Here is a 13,154-nt window from a genome sequence, read left to right as displayed (position 1 = left end):
AAATCCAAGAATGACTTATTCTGTTCAAAATGAGCGCCTGGAGTTCAACAGTTGAATCGACTTCCCCAAAGTGCAGCTGTCCCAAATGTTCATCCAGTTTAAAAGTAATCTCGGACAGTTACACGTCTCGTGTCTCATCTATTTACAAAAGAGATTAATCAAAAGAAAAGTGGAGGAACTACAACATTAAAAAGGACCCCATGAAACTAAACAAAAAGAATCATCCAGAATGAAAAGCAACTCCAACACAGTAACTGAAGAAGAGGCAGTGATGGGATGAAGATCCGTCTGTGACTTCCTTTCAGCCGCTGGCTGTCCTCTTGACTTCTCTTTGGTAATGGCACATGTGACACGGCACGTTCATCCAGACCAGCGTGGGAAGCAGGAAGCGGCGTTGTGTGTTCTCCGTCTCCTCGGTTGTCTTGCGTCCTGTCAGTTCGTAGTCTTTAACACTCTGCGTACAATCTGCCCTACTTTCATTACGATAGTTCAAAACAATTATATAATACACACACTTATGGACAATTTCACAAAGACAGTCTAGCTTTTCATAAACCGGAAATAAAACGGACATTAGGGCAGCTCTTTTTACAAACTCGGCCAAAAGGTGCAGATGTTGGGGGCTTGAACGAGGATGCATTCTAATCCATGCTTTCACAAAAACATGCTCTCTTCAAATGACAAATACAACTTAAATCTGAAAAAATATCTTCAACTGGATTATGTTTTGTAAGGAGTCCGGGGACACTTGTTAGGACGGACTTAAACCAGGGTTTAGAATGAAGGGTGGTCTCCCTGTTCAGTTACATCACCCAGCTGCCCTGAATGTAAACACAATGTTGTGTCTGTTGAGAGGAATGTTGCTCTTCAGGCGATTGGGTTAGTGTTTTAGTATTTTTAAGTTTAAACTATGATTCGCTGTTCACAATACTAAATAAAACTAAGGGGTTCAGATGGCTGCAGACAAGCTGCAATAAAAAATTAAATATAAAACGTGTCTGATGAGAAAAATAGCATTCAGAATTACACAAATTCACAATGATCTCAAATGCCAAGTCTTTAGTTTTAAGGTAATTCCTGTGGACTGATCATGACCGCATTGACTTGACTGGGCAACAGTGCAAAGGCTTATAGAACAAGTAGGAGTCACGGTAACAGAGCAAGCTAAGTGGCAGTCTTTTTAAGGGAGCGTGGCTGGAAATGTAAGGCACTACAGTCTGGTGGCGGGACTGAGATGGAAGGACGTCTGTCCTCAATTCAGAAACTCCCCGGAATCCGCTTGTTTGCCAATCTTCACATTGGTGATATTCATAATCAGGAGAGCGGAGATCATTTCTGAAGCTCGGTGATGGCCGTAGAAGGAAAGACTCCCTCTCCGGGCGAGGTCCGACCGGCATGCGCTACATCTCAGGTAGAGTTCAGGAGTGAGGACAGAGCAGGAAGAAGCTGTACGGAGGAGACGACGGGAAGATTTGCGTGTGCTTACAGCCGAGTGAAAGGGCCCACGTGGAGAGGCCCCCTCAGCTTGGGGGAGGAGCAGGAGGTGGTGGTGAAGCTGGAGGTGGAGGACGGGGAAGAAGAATAAGGTGATGAGGAAGCAGATGAGGAGTCACCGCCGCTGTTCAGGGTGAAGACACTGGAAACGGCCACGTCCACGATGCCTTGACAAAGCTCCGGATACAGTTTCCTGGAAGGTGAAATGAATTGTCGTGACATGTTCGCATTGAATAGCATCAAATTCACTGACGAGTCAAAGTTCCAAAAAATAAAGATTCACGAGCAAGGAGCGAAATTCTAAAGGTTATCTTTGAAACAATGATAATGTTTTCAACGCTTTGCTATTTCTGCCTCTGACCCTCCAAGGAAGACAAACAACAGACAGACGCATATTCAAAGACATTTTTACACAATAAGGGAAATAGATTCAAAGCTTGTTTGCTCCATATTGTAAAGGGAGCAGACTACAGGAATAGATGTGAATAGGGAGACAGAGAACAAGACAACAATAGAACCAAAACACAGAAACGAAAGACGAACTGAAAGGGACGCGATAAGGAAAGAAACCTTTTTAAACACAAAGGATCAGCTGAATGGTACTGACTGTGCACAGGCCGGAGCTCCATTGATCTCAATGAGCCACACTTTGAAGCTCTCGTCCACCATGAAATCAAATCCGAAGAGTTGGAAGCTCTGGTAGGACAGGTGCTTGGTACTGATTGTCGGCTCAATACACGTCAGACAGCTCCTGTGAAACGCAACGACAAAATCATTTCTGTTCTCCTGGCTGCTCGACAAACACCTCAACAACTTCTCGTCGTGTGCAAACTCTCGATGCATTCATTTATATTTTAAATATGATAATATATTATTATAGTTTTGTAGCTTTATGGGTTGATTTTTTTGTTTTTTTTAAAAGTCAGATGTGAATAGCTTTATTCTCACTCATATCACAGTTATCAAGACAAAGGGTCTACAAGCATGCCACCGACGTTTATCACCTTCATGGCGTTAGTTCAGCGGGTTTGCATGCTAACATTCGCTAATCGGCACGAAACACAAAGCGCAGCTGATTTTATCTGTATTTGGTCATGAACCCAAGTGACAACATGAAAGTTTGACCAAAGGATTGTAAATGTCTGTGCAACATTTTTTTCAGTCTTAACCAAAGCGGTGGACCGACTACAGATCGATTTGAAAAGCCAAAGCACCCGGCAAACTAATCCCTCTTAATAGTGCTTTTGTTTTGAGTGAATAATCCTATCAAAGTCCCACAAATGTAATATGATTGTATGCTCATTTACAAGCTGAAATCATCTTGCCAAATGTCCTCGTACAAAAACGTTGCCTCCTCTAATCTGTCTTGTTTATATCCAGTTAGATATACGAATAATATCTCACAGACTTATCAAGTCAGCATATTGGAGACACAAATATGCTCGTTTTTGTGTTTGGATACAGTACTAGACTGCTATGTGGACTAAGAAGAGACATGATGTATTTCATGTTTCAATGTGATGTGTGATAGCTAAGCAATGCGTTCTATTACATCAGATCCAACCATAAAAAAGCAGCAAAAACCTGAAGGACCTACTTTATGATCTGCTTGATCTGAGGTAATACGGTGGTCTCCAGGGAGACGTTGTGAGTGTTCAGCATGTACAGCCTGAACTCATCAAAGAACATCTCGTTCCCTTCCTCGTATCGCCCGTAGTTGTGGGAGTGCTCCTTCTGGATGCAGTGGTTCGTCAGGTGGCTGGTCATATCCTGGAGGTCAGAGTTGTTGTAGGGCTCGGAGGACGTCCGCAGCACACCCTCCCGGTATAGATAGATGTTGTACTGATGGTCCACTAGCACCCAGCTCCTAGCAAAAAGCATTGCATAATAACAGCCTCAGTTATAAAGTCCAGACAGACTGGCACGTTCTCTGCAGGTTACACGTAAAGAGACTTGCCTGATGTCAAACTTCCGATGTCCCGGCTCCAGAAGCAGAGGTTTCTCCAGGTACTTCTGAATAACGTGAACCTGCCCCTGATTATCAATGTACTCCAGCAGCTGATTAGCATCATGGGATATCAATATACCAGCACCTGTTGCGAGACAAAACAAATATGTAAAGCTGCCACTGGTGCCATGTGGCGCAACTTAAAACTGTAGGTCATATAAAAGAGGCTTTATCACAGGAAAAGCTCAGAAAGAGTATGTTAGCCATTAGATTGAAGTGAGTAGACTTAAAGACGACACCAAAGAGGACTCCTATCTTGGATTTAAAACAATAATACGTGGATAACAGATTTTTACCTTTAGCTCCGGCAGAAGACTTGGCAATCCACACTGTGCCTTCCCCACTTTCTTTTTTAGAGTGATAGGAGGCCAAGAAAACTTCCCGCTCATCAGTCTTGGGATTGCTCTTCAGATGGCTGATACCATTAGTAGCTGGGGCCACCGGGGTCTTGAGGTTAGTGGGATAGATGATGTAGGATTCTGGGAACCAGTTGCAGGAGTCGGAAAGCTCCGGGCTGGTCTTTATAAGCCTAACGTCAGAGAAGGGAAATGGTCAGCTAATGTAAACCCCCTTTAAATAATTCATGCACATATAAAGACAGCAAAAGATACAGATGTGTCATTTAAAAAAGACAAACACGCACTTAACCAGGGAGGCCTTTCTGCAAAGCTTGTCTGCTCCTCTGTAGTAATTCACCACCTGCATCAGTCCTGGTTCATGACCTAGGTGATGACATGTTGACATGGAATTATAAAATACATGTGTGTACACACAACTGTACATCTAAATGAGACACCGCAGTCGTCTCATCCTTCACACAGACTATGGCACACACGCAGACGTTTCTGTCTCGTGTCAGCATCCTATCAAATAAGACATAAGACGTAAAATAACACTTACCAAGACGTCCAAAGGGCAGTCTGTTCCGTTCACCGAGCATTAAGTTGAACCTGGGATTGTCTCTTTTCAGCCTCTTCCATTGCCCAGTCGAGAGGAGGATTTTGGAAACTTCTGCATAAACAGTGCTGTTGTCGTCGCGCGTGACAAACGTGTACATCGGGCTGTTCATGACGCCGCGCTGACTACGAGGGGACGTGTGTAATAGAAACAGTCGTAACGTCTGAATAGCGTCTAGGTATGAGTCTGGGTGGCGCTGCAGCAGACAGGCTGTTCGGGGTTATCTCCTCGGGCCGTGCCATGACAATGAGTCAGTCATATCCAGTCCACGCCGTTAACCGCTAACTCCCAACACTGCTCTCAAGCTCCTATTCAGAAGTCTGGGTTTAACGTGTGTGTGAATAAAACACAGTCACACGTGGAGGACAACGATTTGAGGTTGCTGCGCAGACACGGCTCTCTCCCCCCAGACAAGGGTGTGACTGACTGCTGCAGCCGCGGCTCCCGGGGCTGGTCCCGTCTGGATGAACGGTAATTGAGATCTCCGGTTTAGCTTTGGCTAACGAACTGCGACCACTACGAATAGCTGTTCGGTAAACTTTTCCGGTATCTCTCATCAAATAAGAGCTTTAAATACTAAATAGTGCAACGTATTAACTACCTGACGTTAGTTAGCTACACAATGTCACAAACGCATCTCTTTTTCCCCACCGGCGGCGTATTCTTTGATACTCTGTAGCTCAGCAGTCGCTGTCATCAACTGTCGACCGCGTAAACAAAAAGCTCCACGTTTTTGGTTAGTGTAGTTTTCACGTACTAGTGTAACACGAGTAATACATATTTAAATCGTTTGTATACACCGTAGAAGTAAACAAAACAACATCTGTAATGCAATGTATGTAACAGTAACCTTCTTTTACAAATATTTACGTCGAAAGTCAGTACCCTACTGAATTTCAACAAAGCTGGTACTACATTTCCCAGCATGCCACACAATAAAGCGACAATCTAATCGTTACGTTTAGCGCTTTGTGGCTTCGGCCAGAAGATGGCGTCGTAGATCTTTTCTACAAGTTAGCAGGTCGGACCCTTGTGTTGAAACCTATGTAGAGTCTTTGGTAGATACCGTAGTCCGGAGAATACAGTTTAATACTCAAGAGACTCACTCTGGGTAAGACTGGATCGTAGTATATAATGTATTGTCACGAATCAAGAAGCGTTGCGTGGAAATTGATAGAGCGGCATAATAACTCATTTAACAGATCGTGGCCGTCCCCTGGGCGGACCTGGGGGATAAATGCAGCACTCCCTAGTTATGGGCCCCGTTCCGACATGTTCAAAAAAGTGATTCGCCTCAGCGTAGCTCTTTATTATTCTCACATTTTCATCATAAAATCAATGTTTTGTAAATCCAATACAGATGCGATTTATTTAGTTTTGTCTGGCGGTTCCTACGTTAGGTAAATACCATTCTGAAAGACACATTTAAGTTTTCCTGAAAACGAATTGGTACGTGACAGGAAGTCGTACAGCTGAAGCAGAAACAAGTGGCGGGACAACTAAACAGCAGCTTTAACATGATGGAACCCGTGTATGTTGAGTCTCGCACCTATTTGTCTTGTCAGAGTATCAGAGGATTTCCCTAATAGTAAGTGTGGTCCGTCATCCTCAGTACTATGGCCCGTGTTGCAGTGTGTTTCCACTGAACACCCAATGCGTATAGTTTCGGAACGAGTAGGACAGTTTATAACTGCATGTCATGGGGACTAAAAGCTCGCTTCCCCGGTTCCCCTGTCGGTTGAATGACTGTTAAATGACACCGCATCAGTTTAGCTCGTGAACTTCTCCCGAGTAACGTTACAACGAGCTCCATATATGAAATGAGATATTTAACGCGAGCTTATCTGCAAACAGTTAAAAGGGGTGTTGGACAAATGTTTGCACTTTGTCGTGCAACGTTGCTGTTCATCACGTGACAGCGGCTCTGTGGCTCCTGGAGAAGCTTGGTCGAGACTGGGTTAAATAAAACGAGGGGAAAGCAAAGCATGTTTTAAAAAAAAAAAGAAGTGTGGATTTGAAAAGGCTTTGGCATTTGTGCAATACTAAATCAATGGATGACCGTGTCATATGCTTGTACATATAACAATATATCATTTAATTAGATGGAACTTTTTTCGTGTGTATGGGTCAGTGATGATGTGAACCTTGGCTTTTACTGAGGTCATGTATTTTTAATAACTTTTGTCCCTTCTCCTTCGTCAGACTGGAGCAGGCCAGGCATGAGTGGAGCACACCTGGACGAATGGCAGAGGAGGTCCTTTGACATTTCATCTGGCAACTGTACACCTGAACAGAAGGCCGATGCCTACCGGGCCCACATCCTCTCCATTCAGTATGCATGGGCAAGCTCCCAGCTCTCTCAGGCCGGCACGGCCAGCCTGCTCAGGACGTACTCGGAGCGCTACGCCTCGGTGCTGGACTCGGATGACCCCCGCACAGGGCTCAACAACTATGCAGAGAGCGCACTGCATCTGGCCCGCAGTCAGAGGAACTACAGTGACAAGTGGGAGTCGTCGCTCACCATGGAGACTGTGCTGGAGCTGCCCTGTGTGCAGAGGATGTTTCAGGCAGGGACAGAGGGAGGAGGCTCCCTCGTGGCACCAGGAGATGTTGACATATCTGTGGGACGAGAGGGCGGGTCAGAGGCTGCACTGTTCAAACCCATACATCCACCTCAGCATAAAGCCGAGGTCAGCAACACCACTTGTAATTCTGCGACTAATATGACTTTAGAGAGGCCGAGAGGCTCTGAGGGGATGTCAGGTAATCCAAACTCGTTCTCCCGACCGCAGTCTGTGTTTAATCCGTCTCCTTCAGTTCCTCCGCAGCGAAACCCTGGCCCTTCAGGGGTGACACAAAACTCTCAGTCCTCCTTCTTCCCCATCTCCAACCCGTCTAAGCGGAAGAATTTTTACAACTTAGATGGAGGAGATGGTGGCAGGGGGCTACACGGAGGTCAAGCAGGCCCTGACCCGCGAGCTGGAGGCAACTTTAAAACGGCTCACGAGCAGTTCATTGTTGATCAACATAAAAAACACTCCAATCAGCCCCACAGGGGCCAGACCTCGGGGATGGCAGCAACTTTGAAGAAATCTCTGGGTGCCAACAGGCCCCGAGGTACATTTTCTAAATTTGTTTCACCCATTCCACGACAGGAGGAGGAAGACGGAGGGGCGAGTTGTAGTTCCAACCAAGAGCCTCAGGTCCTGGATGAGCGTCTGAAAAACTTTGAGCCGAAGATAATCGAGCTGATTATGAGCGAGATCATGGACCACGGGGCTCCCGTCTCCTGGGATGACATAGCAGGCCTGGAGTTTGCCAAGAGCACCATAAAGGAGATTGTGGTTTGGCCCATGCTGCGACCCGACATCTTTACTGGCCTCCGCGGTCCACCCAAAGGCATCCTGTTGTTTGGGCCCCCGGGGACCGGGAAAACTCTGATCGGAAAATGCATAGCTTGTCAGGCAGGTGCCACCTTCTTTAGCATCAGCGCCTCATCGCTCACATCCAAGTGGGTGGGCGAGGGAGAGAAAATGGTGCGAGCCCTGTTTGCCATTGCCCGCTGCCACCAGCCGGCCGTCATCTTCATTGACGAAATCGACTCGCTGTTGTCCCAGCGGACGGACGGGGAGCACGACTCGTCGCGTCGGATAAAGACGGAGTTCTTGGTGCAGCTGGACGGGGCGGCGACGGCCGCCGAGGAACGCATCCTGGTGGTGGGCGCCACCAACCGGCCTCGAGAGATCGACGAGGCGGCCCGGCGACGCCTGGCAAAGAGGCTATACATCCCTCTGCCTGAGGCGGCCGCCCGTTGGCAAATAGTAACTAATCTCATGACTCAGGAGAAGAACCAGCTGAAGGAGCAGGAGCTGCAGAGCGTGGTGGCGGCCACCGAGGGCTTCTCCGGGGCCGACATGACTCAGCTGTGTCGAGAGGCCGCCCTGGGGCCCATCCGCAGCATCCAGCTCAGTGACATCGCCACCATCACTGCGGATCAGGTGCGACCAATCCTCTCCATTGACTTCCAGGAGGCCCTGAAGGCGGTGCGACCCAGTGTCTCATCCAAAGACCTGGAGCTGTATGAAGACTGGAATAAGACTTTTGGGTGTGGACGTTAAGCGCGGCTCCTGGTCTGTTTGAGTTATGGGTGTTATTTTGAACAGAGTGGAGATAAAAAAAAATTAACTTTCAACTCTGGGTGGACGACATGGCAGGAGCACCCGACACTGTCGCCAGAAACAAAGAGAGGATGAGAGACTTTTCTGGATGGAGAAAATCACTCTGCTCATTATGCATTCAAATGATTTTCACAAGTTTGTAAGGACCAGACTGTTTTATTTGAGTGTTCACTTTACTGTTGTGGTTTGGTATAAGCGTTAGGCACCATGTTGCGTGCTTGAACTGTTTGAACTGGATCTGTTTAAATTGCTTTAATTGAATTGCCAACGTTGTATGTTTTCCTAATGAAATTAAAATGATCTCCAGTGTACTATGGCATTTTCCCTCACTCGATCCTCCATACTCTCCTTCTAATCCACAGAGGGCCGCGTGTCTTTTGATAAGAGCTTTATTTTCACATCTCTAATATCTAATCATATCCACGGAAGTTGGGCAACACGGAGCGCATCCTGGGTGTTATGGTGGTTAAAAAAAACGAGCCTGAAAGCTTTGACTCCCTTCCTGTTAGTGATTAAGACAGTAGGGTATACGGCCGGTGTGCATGGATATAATCATAAGCTCTCAGCCATAAAACGGCCGCTCTCCTCCACGCAGAAGAAACCTGCTTAATCTGTCTCCAAGTGGTCGCTCTGGTCAACAGAGATGCTTAACAGTGTTGATGTTTTGTCACCGGTCACACATACACTAACGAGGAGGACCATTATAGATTGTGCACACATGAAATGAAATTCTCATGTAAATTTAATGCAACGATCTTTGAAAATCTGGAAGCCCTTGAAAGAAGACTTTCATTTATTTTTCATCTTTTTGTCAGGTCCCTGATAAATATTTCAGACGTGTGGTTGGCCACTGTATTGAAACTTTGTTGAATTCGCCAGCAGCGAAAGTTGTCACCCCTCACCCTCCTACAGCTGGACCGGGACAGATGCACAGGATTCCTCTGGTGCTGTCTGGATCCACAGAGTACGGACTGAAAACGCTGCCATATGGTGTAAGTTTGTAGCTCAATTTGACTGTGTCTGTGCAGCAGTGGTCACATCAGGGCTTGCATGGTCACAAACACACAGTGTAGGGGTTTTGAAAAAAGAAACATTTGTTTGTTGTTCAAATCTGTAATACTGACCTTTGAAATCAAGGTAGAAATTGTATAAAATCAGCTGAGTATTTAAGTAACCCGGAGAGGATTTCTTTTGTGGCGGCTGTGTTGTTCAGTGGTCCGCTATAGACGGTGATGATAGAAACATTCAGAACCTTTACTAAAGTAATAAATATCTGTAGAACAATGTAAAAATACTCCATTCAAAAATATATATATAATTGTGTATTAAAAATATACCTGAGTAAAAGAGTATTCTACAGCTAAATGTACCAAAATGAAAACCCAGAAGACTTTCATGAAATCAAACTCTACTTTTGAAATATTATCTATGCATTTTTCCAACAATAGTCATTGAATACATCTACATTCTGTCATTGCTTCTCTATTCAGTTGTCATTGTTGGTGACGGGGTCCAATTATAATTTCCGTGCTGAATTTAAATTGGGAATTGATAGGAAATGATGCGGTATGTAGGTCCAACTATTTCAGAAAACTATTTGGCTGTTGTGCAGCTTGATATCAGATTGCATTTGCAATAATTATTGACAAACGTATTATCAAAAAATACGTTTGTTTGGCTGCACAATAAATATACACACCACAGTTATTTCTGACAAAGTATAGAACAGTCATTTTATACAGCTGTTTCCACCAGTGAGCACAGGTGTCACCAAACCAATCCTGCCTAAAAACATAAGGAATATAACATACTATTATAAAGGCTGTTATGCTGATTATATAGGTTGTCGTGTGAGAGGAGCTTTACAGGCAGTTAGGCCGTTTACCCCATAAGGACCCTCGGTGACACAGGTGTCAGACGTCCTTTAACTGTTCTGGAAAGTTCCATACAGCTTTATCCTTGATTTTAAAGTCCCTAAGTGACGCCTACTGAACATCTTGGTGGTCGTGTGATCTTGTGTTCCCATAACAACCTTTCCAAGAGGTCTGCTGCAGGGTGTGACAGATCTAAAAAGTGCTAAATTTAATAAAGCTTGTTTTTTGTTGTTAAAGGTAAGATTCACCCGTTTAAGATTGATATTGCTTACATAACATGTCCTTTACTATATTAAACCTGCTGTGAGCACATTTATTGAAGAAACTGATATAAAACAAATCAGATAAGAATCATTGTGACTCATACGTCACATCGGGAATTTAACCTAAAAATTTGTGACATATATGCACAATACGAAAAGTAATTATGATCTGCTCAGTTAATTTGGCTGATTCAATGACATTTAGCTAACATATTTTATATTTTTCAATTCAAAGCATATTAAAACAAATGTAAACAAAAAAAATCATGCTATATTAATTCAATTATTAATACCATTTTTTTTTTTTTACCATTAACGCCCAATGTGACATATATGTAACATTTCAAATATTTGACACTATTTTAAAAACAATGTGAGAAATGTGTTCTAATGTGGTCTATTTAGTCTGTATAATATCCTCCATAATATTCCTTGAAGGAGAAATGGTTCCGGGTTCTTATTCCCATGGTTCTAAGCGGGTTTCAAGATAAATCTAAGGAAAAGGTTCTGCTACACAAATGTATATATTCTTTTCTTTTCTCAAATATATATATATATTTTTACTTGTTAGAAATGAACTCCTTCTACCTCTCTGGGCCTCAAGCGGTCCAAATGAAACCGTGTCTAGAGAAGTCGAGAAGGGAAACGTGTCCTTGGTGGAACTGCTCACAACTCGTATCTGAAACGAGGCAAGAGGCCCGAAGTAGACGTTTGTTTGTAAGATCCCAAAAACCAGACGGGTCGAGAACAGACAGTTTAAATCACTAATCTGATCTCAGGTATTTCAGGTGAAATATTAATCCCAAAAGAAACCGGTAACTAAAAACTATATTTCTCATACTGGAAAAGTATAAAGCACACAGTGGAAATACTAATAGTGTACTAATAAGTACAAGTACCTCAAAATTATACTTAAGTACAGCCACTGAGTCAGTATATTAAGTAAGAATTCCCAGAGTATACAGTGGACGTTGTATGTAAAGTGTGAAACACCTTGAGTATCGGCATCTTGTTGGGTCCTGAATCGGTTAGATCCAATTCTTAAAGGAGTGTTTCCGCTGCTTGAAAGGGGAAGTGAGATTTGGGATTCTGGCAGGGCCCGCGTTGGTTGGCCAGATTATCCCTCTCATGCAAATGCCCTCCCTCCCCTGTTGGGTCCCAGTCAAGCGTGGGGTGTGGGGGCCTCAGCGCTGGCCACAGCTGCTTCCCGTTTCTGCTAAATCACACAGAAGCCATCTGGACGAGGCCGCCGAGCTCCTCCTGCCGGGCCCCGGCTGAGCCTCCGCAGACGGGCCCGGCCCTCGGAGCCCCGGCCCCTGCCTTCTGCTCCAGTGCCCGGTCCTCCGCTGCTCCTCAGAGGACCACACTCCTCAGGTCCTGGACATGGCACATGTCAACGTGCTGGTGTGTGTGTGTGTGTGTGTGTGTGTGTGTGTGTGTGTGTGTGTATGTGTGTGTGTGTGTGTGTGTGCTGCTACAATGTACTCCCTTGATGTCACCATTTTAACACGAGGGTCTCCTGTGTGGACACTGGGATGTTTCAGCCTTCTGTCTGGCCTCCTTGGTGAGTTCATATGAAGGATTGTTTTTAGTTAAAAAAATACATAAATGGTACGGTTTATAACTACAACACTGAAGAAAAGAAAATATATATAAATATAAATGTATATGATGGAAATTAGCTATTTTGTGCAACATCTAAATACTTTGAAAGCACTCATGGAGAGGTGTTTATTTATTCTCCTCTCGGTGTTTGTGTGTTTTGAACACAAATGCCAGTCATTCACTCTTTCTGGGCTCTTCCCTGACAGGCAGGAGAGAGCAGCATCTTGAGCGACATCCAAACTTAATTATTTCAGAAGGTTTGAGAGTGAGAAATGAAATCTCCATATTTCTTAAGAAGGTACAAACTTTTCATTAACTCCAGGAAAGATTTTCAGTTTAACGTGGACATTTTGACAGGTAGAATAATGAAAACGTCCATATGAATATATAGAGTAGATCCCAAGTATAGCTGCAGGTGGACCTCCAGTCATTAAACAACTTCCTCCTTATTACTACACTCATCCACAGTAACACAAAACACTTTTTGCATATATAAAATATCCTTTATTGATATTATGCAAGCATGATCTCCTTCAAACCTCAAATGGCTCATTTTCTTTCGGTGAGTGGAACGGTTCTTAGCCATCAGGTGCAAAACAAAAGGCCAGGATAACATTTTCTTCTGAAAAAAATTCAAAATAAAATCCAGCAGCGGTCCTGTTTTCACTTCAAACACATTTAGTACAGTTGGACAGAAAGAGATGAAGCTTTTATTAACTACTCTACAAACAAACATCGATCACTGTAATAAATACAAAAACAGACAGGCGTGTGT

At 44.3% G+C, this 13,154-nt stretch overlaps 2 protein-coding genes across 2 annotated transcripts; one reads left to right on the top strand and one right to left on the bottom strand.

Moving 5' to 3' along the window:
- Nucleotides 1–1,482: 1,482 nt before the first annotated feature.
- Nucleotides 1,483–4,586, bottom strand: ttl (tubulin tyrosine ligase; the record flags this gene model as incomplete). Its single annotated transcript, XM_079229846.1, has 7 exons — nt 4,403–4,586; nt 4,146–4,224; nt 3,799–4,031; nt 3,452–3,587; nt 3,092–3,361; nt 2,102–2,245; nt 1,483–1,687 (listed from the first exon to the last, which is right to left on the bottom strand). Exons 1-7 carry the CDS (start codon nt 4,569–4,571, stop codon nt 1,483–1,485), a joined length of 1,236 nt encoding a protein of 411 aa, XP_079085972.1. The 5' UTR covers nt 4,572–4,586.
- A 2,092-nt stretch (nt 4,587–6,678) lies between these two features.
- Nucleotides 6,679–8,577, top strand: fignl1 (fidgetin-like 1; the record flags this gene model as incomplete). The annotated part of the gene is made up of 1 exon (XM_079229622.1): nt 6,679–8,577. One exon carries the CDS (start codon nt 6,679–6,681, stop codon nt 8,575–8,577), a length of 1,899 nt encoding a protein of 632 aa, XP_079085748.1.
- Nucleotides 8,578–13,154: the final 4,577 nt, after the last annotated feature.

This window comes from Taurulus bubalis (assembly GCF_910589615.1).
Source record: "Taurulus bubalis genome assembly, chromosome: 14".
Classification (NCBI taxonomy): Eukaryota; Metazoa; Chordata; class Actinopteri; order Perciformes; family Cottidae; genus Taurulus; species Taurulus bubalis.
The sequence above is the reverse complement of the archived record's forward strand: the minus strand, read 5'-3'. Positions and strand labels throughout refer to the sequence as shown.